The sequence below is a fragment of the Oryza brachyantha genome, chromosome 2, assembly GCF_000231095.2.
Source record: "Oryza brachyantha chromosome 2, ObraRS2, whole genome shotgun sequence".
Lineage (NCBI taxonomy): Eukaryota > Viridiplantae > Streptophyta > Magnoliopsida > Poales > Poaceae > Oryza > Oryza brachyantha.
In genome coordinates, this window is record NC_023164.2 from 9,360,832 (window position 1) to 9,374,635 (window position 13,804).

The 13,804-nt window shown below is 50.9% G+C and overlaps 1 protein-coding gene across 2 annotated transcripts; it reads left to right on the top strand.

The window, feature by feature from the left end:
* Nucleotides 1-10,556: 10,556 nt before the first annotated feature.
* Nucleotides 10,557-13,804, top strand: LOC121053569. Of its 2 annotated transcripts, none has more exons than XM_040521088.1 (3): nt 10,557-10,990; nt 12,342-12,451; nt 13,056-13,804. In XM_040521088.1, exons 1-3 carry the CDS (start codon nt 10,618-10,620, stop codon nt 13,650-13,652), a joined length of 1,080 nt encoding a protein of 359 aa, XP_040377022.1. In that variant the 5' UTR covers nt 10,557-10,617; the 3' UTR covers nt 13,653-13,804. The 2 variants fall into 2 exon arrangements, with proteins under 2 accessions (XP_040377022.1, XP_040377023.1); XM_040521089.1 differs by having other exon boundaries at nt 12,342-12,439.

Genomic DNA, 13,804 nt, shown 5'->3' on the forward strand with positions numbered 1-13,804 from the left:
GAACTCGCGCTCATCACTTTCCTCCGAAATAATAAAGATATCTTTGCTTGGAAACCGTCTGATATGTCGGAAGTCCCTAGGGAAATGATTGAGCACTCCTTGAATGTAAAAGACGATGCTAGGCCAGTTAAGCAGCGCCTTCGCCGCTTCACACAAGATAGGAAGACGCGATTAAGAAGGAGTTGACCAACCTGCTCGTGGCTGGCTTCGTCAAAGAAGTCAAATACCCCGACTAGTTGGTCAACCCCGTCTTGGTCAAAAAGAAAAACAACAAATGGCGGATGTGTGTGGATTATATGGACCTTAACAAGGCATGCCCTAAGGATCCGTTTGGTCTGCCGTGCATCGACCAAGTCGTAGACTCGACGGCTGGCTGTGCATTACTCAGCTTCCTCGATTGCTACTCCGGCTAACATCAGATCAGCCTAAGACAGGCTAATCAGATGAAAACCACCTTCATCACACCATTCGGCACGAACTGCTATATCACGATGTTGTTCGGTCTGAAAAACGTAGGGGCAACCTAACAGCAAACGATCCAGGGTTGCCTCCACGACTAGATCGGGCGAAATGTAGAAGCATACGTCGACAACGTGGTCGTCAAGTCGAGGAAGAAGGATGACCTACTAGATGACCTAGGGGAAACCTTCAATAACCTCCGACGATACAAGATGAAACATAATCCCGAGAAGTGTGTGTTTGGCGTCCCCTTCGGCATGCTCCTTGGTTTCGTCGTCTCCTCGGTGGGGCATCGAGCCAAACCTGGAGAAAGTCCAGGCCATACTCAACATGAAGCCTCCCAGCGAGCTCCGGCACGTCCAGAAGCTGGCCGGATATATGGCGGCCCTTAGCCGATTCATTTCACGGCTCGGCCTACGAGGGACGCCCTTCTTCAAGCTATTGAAGAAGACCGACCATTTCACATGGACCCTGGAAGCACAAGAAGCCTTCGAGGACTTCAAGAAATACTTGACCTCTTCCCCGTCCTGGCTTCACCCTACCCAAGCGAGCCACTCCTACTCTACGTCTCAGCCACGGTCCTCGTGGTCGAGCGGGAGGAAGATGGGCATGCCCAATCGGTCCAGCGGCCAGTGTACTTCGTCAGCGAAGTACTCGGGGAGTCCAAGTTAAAGTATCCCCAAGTCCAGAAACTGCTCTACGGCGTCCTGATCACGGTAAGGAAGCTCGTTCATTACTTCCAAGCCCACCAGGTTTCAGTTGTCACGTCCTATCCACTCGGCGACATCATACACAACAAGGAGGTGCAAGGCCGCATCGCAAAGCGGGCACTAGTTATGATGCCAAACGACATCACCTTCAAGCCCCGCACCGCGATCAAGTCACAAGCACTCACCGACTTCGTGGCCGAGTGGATCGACGTACAACGGGAAACCGCGCCAAAAGAGTTGCCCCACTGGACAATGCACTTCGATGGCTCCTTACGCATGTCGAGGGCTGGGGCAGGAGTGGTGCTTATATCGCCTAACAGCGAGAAGTTCAAGTACGTACTCCAAATCCACTTCCCGGCCTCGCACAACGTAGCCGGGTACAAAGCGCTCCTCCACGGGCTGCGGTTGGCAATATCCCTCGGGATTAGGCAACTGCTCGTTCGTGGGGATTCTCAGCTAGTAGTCAACCAGGTCATGAACGAATGGACCTGTGTTGACGAAAACATGCATGCCTACCGACAGGAGGTACAATGTAATTTTTCTCTTTCACCTTCGACTGCCATCGCCGAGTGGTCCCCACTCGGTAGACCAGTCGGGGGCTACAATGTACTCCACCTTCGGGTTCTTTTTAATAAAATCTGCTGCCTACGAGTTCTCTAACTGTCGGTTAAATCGAAGTCTGGATGCAGTGGCACATTCGCTCGGCCACACCTCGCTCACCACTAAACCGGGTAGCACTACGCTAAGCTCTGCACTGGCTAAGTCCGCCCGGGGGCTGCTGGGACAGGCACACACCGAGAGAATAACTCTTCACATGACGACGAGACACACCACAACAAAGACTCTAAAGCAAATAGATTAAATAAAACCACATTACAATCGTTTGGCCTGAACACAGTTAACTACTACAAGTTCTCCTACTCCTTTACAGGTCAAGGTCATCTGCGACCGACTCGGTGGCCTTCTGCGCTTCGTTCACGTACTTCATCGTCGTCTCCTCGTCGCAGTCAGCGGCAAACCCGTCGCAGATGGCATCAAGCTCCACTCGGGGGTACAGCGACTTCACAATGGCGAGGGCATGGCCAGACGCCAACTTCGCCATCTCCCGCAACTCGGCGCCATGAGCCGCAGGCATCTTCTCAAGCTGTTGGACCACGCCGTCTATGCTGATCGACGAAGATCCCTACGCTAACAGCGGCGTCGCCCTGAGTATGTTGAGGGCAACCGTGATGAGCCGGTCCCAAGCTAGCTCAGCTTCCTGAGTCCTGGCCTCGGCAGCCTCCACCATGGATTTCACCCGGGACTGTGTCTCTGCTAGTAGGGTACGAGTCAGTGAACATACGGAGGGGAAGAATGAAGGATGGGGTAAAAAAGAACTTACCCCTGAGCTCGGCAACAGCGGTGTCCTTAGCTTTCTTAAGTCGAGCGCATTCGGCTTCCAGCACAGCCTTCGAGGCCGACAGCTGGGAGCGCTCGGCTTCAAGCTCGGCCTTCACCACCACCAGCTTGGCACACTCGGCTTGTAGCCCAGTGTTTGCTTTCTTCAGCTCTCCCAAGGCTACGTCTTGATCTAGCAAAAGAAGACAATGATTAATTACGAAGTGAAAGTGACAACCAAAATCAAATCGTCGCACCTTTGATTCGGGCGGTACTTGACACTTGCTCCACGCGAAGGCCAGCTATCTCACCATGCAGGCGGCTCTCCATAGCTTTGGCACGCTCCAAGATCTCATCGCGATCTCGGCGTAGGGCATCCATGTTCTCGAGCTGCGGGTCCAGCGAGCAAAGGGCTTCCGACTTCGCCTTGGATCGCGCCTCGATTCCCTGAGCACTATGACGTGAGTTAAGGAAGTCATGCGCATGGGGTAACAACCAGAAAACGTACCTTCATAAGCCTGACTGACTTCTAGATGTATCGCTTGATCTTGGCGATGTCATTAGAGTCGTCCGACAGGCCGACCTTGACTTGCTCAGTGCGGCTTTCTAGGGCCCTTGGTGGGGCCGCCCTCAGGGTCGTCGCTACGATCGATGAAGCGGCTGCCTTAGCATCTGTCACGCCCAGAAATTTACACCAAATTTCTGAACAATAGCATGTATTAAATCTCGGTCCAGGCATCAGCCCGAGTACACACTATGACAAATTAATACACAGTTCCACGACTTAAAAACAAATAAGAAACAATTATCTATCGAAATGCAGCGGAAAAAGAAAACAAACTAAACCATCTAATCTTCAGCTTCCGCTGGCGAAGACGGCTCCACACCACAGGCACTCTCGACGGCGGACTGAACCTTACTTCAACCTTCGGAACAACCTTCTTCTGACACAGGCTCTGGCACTTGCTCTAGTGGGGGAAAAAGTAAGCAAGGCTGAGTACAAACCACCGTACTCAACAAGTAACACCCAAGAGATGAAGAATAATGAATGCAACAGGGTATCAAGGATAGGCTAAGGTTAAATTGCACAAAGCTGCAGTAATTTAGCAAAACAGTGGACAAATTAGACTGAAATAAAAGTAAAGTAACAATTAAAATAATCATCCACTGTCCAACGTTACACCACGTTGCAACAGGCCCAAACCACTGTCGAACGTTACACCACGTAGCGACAGGGTCAACCCTCTGCCCAACGTTAAACCACGCTGCGACAGACCCAAACCACTGCCAACGTTACACCACATTGCGCAGGGTCAAACCAGTTCCAAGATTAATAAAATTATTACAGAGGTTCAACTAATCCCAGTGAATCTGTCAGTTCGCCCAATAACCGCGGGCACGGCTATTCGAATAGTTTTACTCTGCAGAGGTGTACAACTTTACCCACAAGACATGGCTGCCAAGCATGTTACCATGCCCCAACGTATCACCACGATACCTCAGTACGGAAACCATGATAAGACCTTTCACCTAACCCTCCCTAGACAATCGCACCACACTTCAGGTTTCACCCCCTCCTTTACACCAAGTCGGGCAGTCCCCTCTTGTGCCTTGGTAGATCTGGAAGCAGGAGAAGCTTTCGTTACACCACGATTGCTCGTCCATACTCCATCACGCCTACCCTTGCCTAGGTACGTCGAATAGGGACAAGCTAGATTACGAGTCTCACCGTTGCCCATTCTGGCTTGTGGTTAGTACGTGTAAGACCTTCAGGGTTTCCTGAGAACCGGTCCTTAATTGCCATGGGTGCGACTCTCAAAACCATGCACCCACAGCCCACCATAAGCAATATTTTAGTTGTATTAATCCTCAACGGGATATTAATAATGATTACAACCATTAAAGGTCTATCAAAGTTTAATCAATAATCAAATAAGAATTGGTGAGCTAGTTGAACTAAGCATGGCTAAGCATTGCCTAACCCTAAGTCTAGTCAAATTAACCCTAGATGACAATAATAAATGGGGATCAACGGATATATTGGTAATTGCCCAATAGATAAATACAATAAATAGATTAGCATAAAACAATGCATGTTTGAATGTAAAAGCGGGGGATTTTATAAACATAGGTTCAATATGATCAAAGAAGGGTGCCACTTGCCTTGCTTAGACCCACGAGGAACTTCGGCGACGACTTCGAGAACGAACGGCGCTTCGACGGGGTCAAAACCTACGACAAACAAGGCAAAACCAACAAAACAGGCTATAGAACTACTGAAACAGAGAAAGAAACTATTTTTAATGGATTCTTGGCAATTTTATGAATTTAATGAAACTTGAATGGACCTAAACGGAGACTAGATGAATTACTTATGAATTTTAGAAGTTTTCTGGGTTTTTAAACTAAACAGAAAAACCTTATTGATTTATTGCGCAATTAATGGGGCTGCTGACGTCAGCGAGGAGAGAGGAGCTGACGGCTGACAGGTGGGGACCACCTGTCAGTGGGAGAGAGGGGAAGTGGGCGGCTGACACGCGGGCCCGATCGAGAGGGAGGGGCTGACAAGGGGGCCCAGGGGGAGAGAGAAAGGGAGAGATGGAGGGAGCTGATGGAGCAGGCCCCACCTGGCGGAGAGAGGTGGTGGCTGGTTAGTGTGCCCTGCCAGCCAGAGGGGAGGCAGAGCAGAGGAGAGGGGTGGAGAGCTCGGCCGACGGCGCGGGGAGTGGGCGGCGGTGGGCGGCAGCCGGCGTCGGCGGCAACGGGCCCCGGTGGCAGCGACTAGATGGCGACGGTGGCGCACGGTGGGCGGCGACCAGCGGGCGGCGGCGCACGGAGGGCGACGACCGATGGGCGATGCGGAGGGGAGGACATCGGCCGACGGCGCGGGGCGGAAACAGCGACGACACGGCGAACGCGGGTGCACCCTGGCAACGGCGGGGTCGCGTCGGCGATGGTGAGGCGAGGGAGACGACACCGGGACGGACGGTGGCGACGGAGAAGGTAGTGACGGCGAAGGGACTACGACAACAACAAGAGCACGCACGCGCGTGGCGGCTGCGTCAGCTTGGCAGCGCGACGGGCGGAGGAGCTCAGCGACGACGTCGCGGGGGAGAGGGGGATTTAGAGGTGGCGGCTACCGCGCGTATGGTGGGGAGGCGGTGATGGCGCATCGCGGCGACGGCGGCGGAGGCGGCGATGCACGGGCGCACCCGGCAGAACAGCGGCGACGGCGACTGGCGAGCGGCGAGCGCGGGCACGCGCTGGTGCAAGCGACGGCGGCCAGACGTCGGCGACGCGGCGGCGACGACGACCACGGCGGCCGACGGGAGGGGCGAGCTTCGCACTCGTCCGGCGACAGCGCGCGACTCGGCGGCGGTCGGCCGGGGGGGAGAGAGAGGGGAGGAAGATGCGGGTGCTCACCGGCGACGGGAACGACGGCGACAGGTCGGCGAGGAGGCGGGACAGGTGGTGACGTCCGACGGCGTGACGGCGACGACCGGGCGATGGGATTGGGGTGGCGGTGGCGAGGTCGGGAGCGGCGGCGACCGAGTGGTGAGAGGATGCGCGGGCGCTGGAGATGCCCGCCGGCGACGACCGGGGCGGTAGCAAGTCGGCGACGGCGAGGCAGAGGTGATGACGCGGGTGGGCGGCGACGTCCGATGACCGACGAGGAAATCGGCGGCTGACGGCGACGAAGGGGAGCTTCGGGCGGAGAGGGGAAAGTGGCGGCGGGGCGGCGGCGCGAGGATTTTATAGGTGGTGGCGCCGGCTAGGGCGGAGCGGCCGGTGGAGACCGAGTCGACGACGCGGCGAACTCGGCGGTGGCGGTTGCGGCGGTGGTTGCAGCGGTGGCGCGGCGTCCGGAGGTGTCGGGGCGGAGGCGGACTCGGCCGGCGCGGCGCTGCGCGGGCGCGGGCGCTAGCGAAACCTGGTCGCTGACAGGTGGGCCCCACCTGTCAGTAGCGCGAGGGGAGGAGGGAGGCGGCGCGGACTCGCGGGTGCGGGCGCGGCGAGTTGGGCCGGAGCAGCGGCCCAGGCGGGGCGCACGCGGGCGGAGGAGGGAGGCGGCGGAAGGCCGGCTTCGCAGCGAGCGCGGGCGAGCGAGCGGGCCGGGCGGCGGGAGGGACGAAGCGCGCGCGGGAGGAGCAGCCGGCCGGCGGGGAGTTGGGCCGGCTCAGCGGGGCCGGCCCGGGAAGGAGGAAAAGAAAAAGAAAAAGGAAAAAGAAAGAGGGAGGAAAATTGGACTTCGGCCCAATTTCAGAAGGAAGGGAAAAAGAAAGGAAAAAGGAGGGAAAAAGAAAAACCCCACTTTTGCCGAGTTTTAAATTAATTTGTGTGGCCAAATTTTATACTTCTGCAATTTGAATTTAAATCCAGTTAATTGATTTGGAACCTCGATTTAATTGAATTAATTCCTATTAGAGGGATTTTTCCTGAGTTAATTAAGCCAATTGTTGTTTACGAATTTCTTTTTACGATTTTAGGCTTGGGATAAAACTCCGGGCGTGACAGCATCTAGCCCCGCGTTGCCTGCGACCGGGAGCACTACACCGGTTCCCAGCCCCATGGTTGGCGCCGAGGCGATGGCCAGGACGATCGCAAGAGTCGCTTCGGTGATTGGCCCCACAACGGGGTTAGTCGCTGGCATGGGGGCCGTGCTCGGGGCAACCGGCGCAATGGCTGTCGGCGGGCCCGAGGGCAGAATCTCCCCAAGACCCATCGGCGTCGGAGCAGTGGGGTCGATGTTGCTCTACTTCCTGGAAAGCGTTGCGATTTAGCAAGGATAAACCCCAAGCAGATTACGGGCGACGTCGCATTACCTTGATCCGGTCTTGAAAAACGGCTTCCTCAAGCGCCCCGGGGCAGGCGGGCTTGGAGAGCGAGTCGGGGTTGGAGTGTCGTTGTCCTCTGGTGCTTCGGATGGCTCGACGTCAACGTTAAATGCCACCCTCTTGGCAGTAGGCTCATCGGCTGAGGCTTCCGACCCCCTCTTTAGCACGGGCGAAACCCGACTAGGGGTTAGGACAAGAATACAGAAACAAGGGTAGACATCTCCCAAAACAGGAGACAAGTTTTCAAGGGCATGATTCGACTCACCGCGGGTGGAGCGTTTCCAGCGTGAAACGGCGATGGAAAACCGGTGGCACTAGCCGGGATCAGGGTGTTCGGAGCGAATAGCCTGCGGGCTCGTGACCGGATGTCCTCTGACCGTAGTGTCTCCGCAGTCTCCCGAGTCGGGTCGTCGCTCCCGGTGTAGTCCAAGGTGAATCGGACCCGATCCTTTAGAGGTAGGATCCGGCGTCGAATGAAGTGCCTTGTCACCCAAACGCCGGTCAGGCCGGCGGTCTTCAGATTCTCGATCAAGTTGAGTAGCTAGTTAACTTGAGACATTTCTTCAGTCATCGGCAATAGTGACCACGATTCCCGAGCTACTGGGGCATGGCCGACAAAGGGAGGAAGGGAGTCGGCCAGGTTGGAACAATAAAACCAGGCTGCGTGCCAACCTTTGAGAGAGGTCCTCATCGGCAAGGTGAACCAAGCCTTCTTGCTTCCCTCACGAAGCTGAACGCCTGCCCGGCCACCACAGATGGATGATTCCGGTTGGGCTGGGGCTTGACAGCGAAGAGGTGGCGGAAGAGGTTGAAGTGAGGGGGAATTCCAAGGAAAGTTTCGCAAATGTATACAAACACTGCGATTTGAAGAATGGAATTAGGGTTCAGATGATATAGCTCAATTTCATAGTAATCCAACAAGCCGCGGAAAAAGGAGGAAACTGGCAGACCAAACCCACGTTCGAAAAAGGGCTCAAAGACTACTATCTCCCGTGAGTCGGGGTTAGGAAAGGCCTCACCTTTAGCGCCGCAGCCTTCCGCTAGCTCTTTGCTCTAGATCAGCCCCGCTCCCGACAACACCGAAAGGTTGTCGTCAGAGATGATGGAGGCTTGCCAGGCGTGCAGTGGCAGTGCCTTCCTGGAATCGGTTGAGGAGGCCATTTGCGGGGACCTTGGGCGAACGGGAAGGAGAGCGTGTGCACGACGAGCGGTGGAGGCGGTGGATACGGTGGCTAGGGTTGGTGGGCGTGGGGATCACCGGAGCGAATTGGGGCTAAAGTGGTTAGCGCAGTGGAGAAGAAGATGAACGGACAAGGTAACATGAGGCTTAAATGGGCTGCCAATGGGCCTAACGGCTAGAAAATTCTGTTGCTGGACTAAGTATTGTTATGTCTCTCTGTGAGCTTGGTAGGCCGAAGTTTTCGGTGCCGGTATAACGGATACCATGCTGTTTTTAAGGAACGTTGCGAGTTTTATGACGCGCCAGACAGTGATATAAAATTCGTAATTTCCTTCAAATCGGGAATCGATGGTATGCCTATGTTATGGGTCCATGGCCGCACTTGGGCAGGCGAAGGTCGATATCGCCCATGGCACTTAATTGCGCTTCTTAGCTTGTGCCAAAACTTTGAGTAAACCCGAATATACTCGGTACTAACTACTCGGTTGTAACGGTTAGGCCAATCGGCGTGACCTACCCCACGGGCAGAATGTAGCCAAAGGCGGTATGTCCGGGGAAACACGACACAAAATCATTTCCAAACCGCTCGGGTCCTGAAGCACCACGAACAGTGCGGCTCGAGTCGGAAAGCCTTTATGGGTAACAGTCCATAGATGACTATATGTTTAATTGTTACGCATTTAAGTATAGAGTCGGGGCTACACCTATTAGGTGCATCTTCGATGCACCTAAACTCTTATTCCAATCGGAGCCTTCCACAGCCTCTACAATCATTATAGAGCACTCGGGATCACTCGGGAAGCACTCGGCGAGCGCCTCAAAAGCACTCGGATAGTGTCAAACATATAGCACAGGGATACACCTAATGATCAATAGTCTGCATGGATGACTTGCGCTACTTTGGATGACTCCGGGGGCTGCTATGGGATACCTATACCGGGGGTATCCGGAGACTACACGAATACATACGGTCAATGGGGTACCGAATAGGAAGGATAATATATCTGTATGGTGTCCGTTAGGAGTCTGGTACGTACCGGATTGCACGACGTGTACTTCGGACCCGAGCCGTAACCGAATTAGGATGAATCTTAGTCTTGTTAGATTAGGACTCTATCATATCCGTAGCCTCTCCCCCACTATATAAGGGGGACGGGGCGCCCTCTTGAGGGCAACAGAGATTCATCTGCGCAATAGAGTCACCAAGCAGGAGTAAGGTATTATCTCGCCACGTCGAGAGCGTGAACCTGGGTAAACCGTCTCCCTCTTCATCTTAACCATCGAATTCCGAGTCCGATAGCCACCCTGTAAGTTTATTGCCGACATCAATCATCGACAAGACCGTTATATTCCCTATGTTGATATATGTCAATCATCCCCATCCACTAATAAGGGGGTGTTTGTTTCTAGGGACTTATTTTTAGTCCCTAGTCACATCGAATATTTGGACACTTATTATAAATAGTAAATATAGACTATTAATAAAACTCATCCATAATGTTGGACTAATTCACGAGACGAATCTAATGAGCCTAATTAATCCATGATTAACCTATATGATGCTACATTAAACATTGGCTAATTATGGATTAGTTATGTTTAAAAAATTCGTCCTACGGATTAGCTCTTATTTATGAAATTAATTTTTATTAGTTTATATTTAGTAGTGTCTAAATATTCCATGTGACCTGGCTAAAAAGTCATCTAAACAAATCGGTTCCTGTTGCCATCTCTAGGCCAGGCCAAAATAGCAAACCCTAACTCCCTGTCCCCCACGCCACCTCCAGTCTGTTGCGCCGCCGCCGCCGCCGCCTCCTCCTCGTCTCGTCCTCACCCTCGGCCTCTCCTTTCCTCATCCACTCATCCACCTCCCCCGCCGGTCGCCGCCACCTGCAGCCTCCTCTCCTCTAGCCCGTCGGTCTCGGTCTGGCCTTCGCGGCTCCGCCGCCCGCCACATCTTCCAAAACTAAAAAACTATCTGATCGCGAACCCTAGAAGAGAAGAGTATTTATTTTGTGGCTTGATCGGCTTGTGTTCTAGGCTAGGGCGTGTAATCATGGCGGCGGCCGCCGACGACGACGAAATTGGCCGCGTGATGTCTTTATTCTTCACCGACGGCGTGCTGGGGTTGGACGGCGGCGTTTCCGATCAGGCCGAGCGGGAGGAGTACGACGAGGAGGACGAAAGTGGGTGCCTGGAGCCCTTCTTCTACGACGAGGCTGAGGCCGTGGCCGAGGCCGCTGTGGCGGCAGAGAAGCGGCGGCTGCAGGAAGAGGAGCGCGCGCGGGAGCAGGAGCAGCGCGCCAAGGAGAAGAAGGCGAGGAAGGCCCTGTTCAAGAGGATCAGGAAGTACGATCCCAAGAGGGGAACTTTCTACTTCACCCGATACTCCTTCGGCAACCCGCTCACCTTCGACCTCAACGAAGAATGTAAGCTCCCACTGCCTTCCTATAGATTCCCGATCGATTGGGATTGGGGACAATTAAGCCTATATGAACATGTGTTTCAATCTCTTTCTCTTCTCTTTGATGGAGTACAATTCGAATGATTATGAATTTATTTTCTATTACTAACCATCTTTCACGATGTATAGTACAGTAGCATCTATTACTCACTCCACCAAATTTCAAGTTTAAAATCGATATGCATATCAATTAAAAATATGGTGTCAATGCTCCACCAGTTTAGGTCTGGAATTTCGTGGGGTGCTATATGTATGCTATATGAACATTGCCGTCTTTTGTTACAACTGTCCATAACCCTTTTCATGGTATCTGAGAAACAAGGTGACGTCCTCTTGAGAGATTAAATGTTCCCTAAATATATATACCTACCAGTCTCTCTCAAATATAGCCTAGGTTCAGCTTTACCTGTCTCGAGGACATTAGCAAAAACATAGACCAACAAGATAAATAGTCTAAGCTAGCTTGTTTTTTCGCCAGACAAATGTACATTACCTTCGCCGCAAATTATATATGTTGGTCGTATGTGCCTAACCATTTGTCTGAGAGAAAAAAAAAATCTCCTAATTGAAGCATCTGTAGTTAGGATACTAACTATGAGCACAGCTGAAGAAAAAAAAATCTCAGTTCAGGAGTTTTTGCTTTCATCAGCAGAACATTCCACATTGATTGTTAGAGTTATATAAAAAAGATTTAATGGTAAGCCCTTTACCACCATCTGTGGGACGATAGCTTATATGTAAAAGTATGAAGTTGCTGCTACAAGGTTAAATGCACATAAATATAACCACAGGGGTCTCCCCTGTTGTGATTCTTTGAAATGAAATAATAGTAGTACCATCATGCACCACTTCATGAAAAACTGTTATGCCTTCCATAGTATATTCCGAAGAAGCTGTTTTAGTGAAAGAACAGGCAAAAATAGCCCATCTTGAAAAAATTAGTTGGTATCTATGTTTGGATAGAAGGAGCATCTATGCTTTTGATAAATGGATATACCATACCAAAATCAAGCCTATCCAAGGACAAGGAACTATTTAAGGAAAGCCACGTGTTGTCAAATTTCTTCACTTTTTTTTTTGCTTTGGATGATCCCTGCATTAAATATTGTTGTCTCATGAAATGCTGACTCAATTACTTACTTTTGTGTCATAAACTGCTGGCTCAATTGCCTTTGGCACTTGATGCAGCAACTGCCGTATTTGAGGCTGAACCCACATATTCCTGCATATAACTATCAATTCAAACTACTGGCACTGTTTCACTTCCCTTACTTTTGTTAAGCTGTAACCTGGTTCATTGAACTTATGCAATGCAGCTCCTCTTGGTCCAATGCGATACACTGACAAAATCTACTCTGAACACGAGGAAACATTCCGGAAGTGCAGCTCAGCAAACATTCTTTCAGTGAAGATAGTAAGCTCAGATGTAGGCTTCCCAGTTAATGTTTATGGCTCTGTAATTGCTAGAGACAGCCTTGATAGGAAGTGTATTTATCTCTTCCGCCGCAATAGAAATGATTGCCAACTCATCAGCTCGAAGGTACTAAAAAAATAATATTTTAATTTTCTTCGAAGAATAACGTAATCTGTTTGGGCTCACTTCGATCAAATTTACTTTCATCTTGCATATGTTCGTATGAATCTAGATGTCTTACTGTTCTGATCTGCAATCGATTTTCATTCTGTATTTGTGCACTATTACCTGTCAAATCTAACATGTGGAAAATGTATTATAACCTTGCTGATGAGGACTTTAATTGGTTTGCATGTACAATGTGACTAATATCTTTAGTCCGTAAGTTGTATTTCATATATCTTGTTGAAAAGTTATATGATATAGAAGCTAGAAGTCCACATGTTAGTGATCAATCACGATATTCATAAGATGTAGGTGTAGACCTATGCTTGTATCATCTTTGGCAATAGTTTTTATATGACGTTTTTACTGAAATTTGTTCCTATATTTATTATTAAAGTTGCAGTCAAAGTAACATGACAATACCTCATCGTGCATGTTACTTGATTCACAGGATGATCCATTGATCTTGACTGGCCCAAATCGTGGACTTGTGTTAATAGATGATATAAATTTTGAGGTTGATCTCAGAATTAAAGATGACCGATTAAGAGGGAAGAAAAAGGAACTTAACAGAGGAACGCTTAGGATTGATGGCATCTTAAGTACACGTGGGATCAAAATGGAGGTTGAAAACGACACTCTTGAGGGAAAGCTCGGCACTGTGGAGATGAAATATGCAGTTGTCAAAAAGGAGGCAGTGGAGGCTACTGTTGAAATCAAGGTTCTCGAGGGATGTTTCCATGGAGAGGTCTCAGCCTGCACCACCAACATCCAAGATATATTTATGCTTCTTGATGGCAGGACTTGCGGTGCGAGGGCCGCCAATCGCGACGCCCAATTATCGCGACGCGTCATAGCCGTCCACCGTAAAGAGAAGCTTCTATTGACCATTGTTAATCAGGATGATGCAGTTCCATCTGGCTGTGTTACGCAAACCGTTGGTTTTACTCCAAATATCAATGGTTCAGAAGAGACTGAAGTTACATGTGGTAGTGTTAGGATGGTTGTCAAGGTTACTTGGTCTCTTATGCTTATGTGGAAGTGTTAGGATGCTTGTCAAGGTTGAAAGTTAAAATTTTAGCTAATAAGTATAAACATAAGTGGAAAGATGGGGCTCGGAGACTCACGTAATGTGCATGAAATATGTGTTGCTTTACCTATGATTATATTATAATATGCAATATTATATGCCATTCCAAA

Coding starts and splice junctions, on each gene's coding strand:
- LOC121053569 (XM_040521088.1), top strand. CDS start 10,618: ATGGCGGCGGCCGCCGACGACGACGAAATTGGCCGCGTGATGTCTTTA. Junction 10,991..12,341: donor CTTCGACCTCAACGAAGAAT/GTAAGCTCCCAC, acceptor TATGCAATGCAG/CTCCTCTTGGTCCAATGCGA. Junction 12,452..13,055: donor TGAAGATAGTAAGCTCAGAT/GTAGGCTTCCCA, acceptor CTTGATTCACAG/GATGATCCATTGATCTTGAC.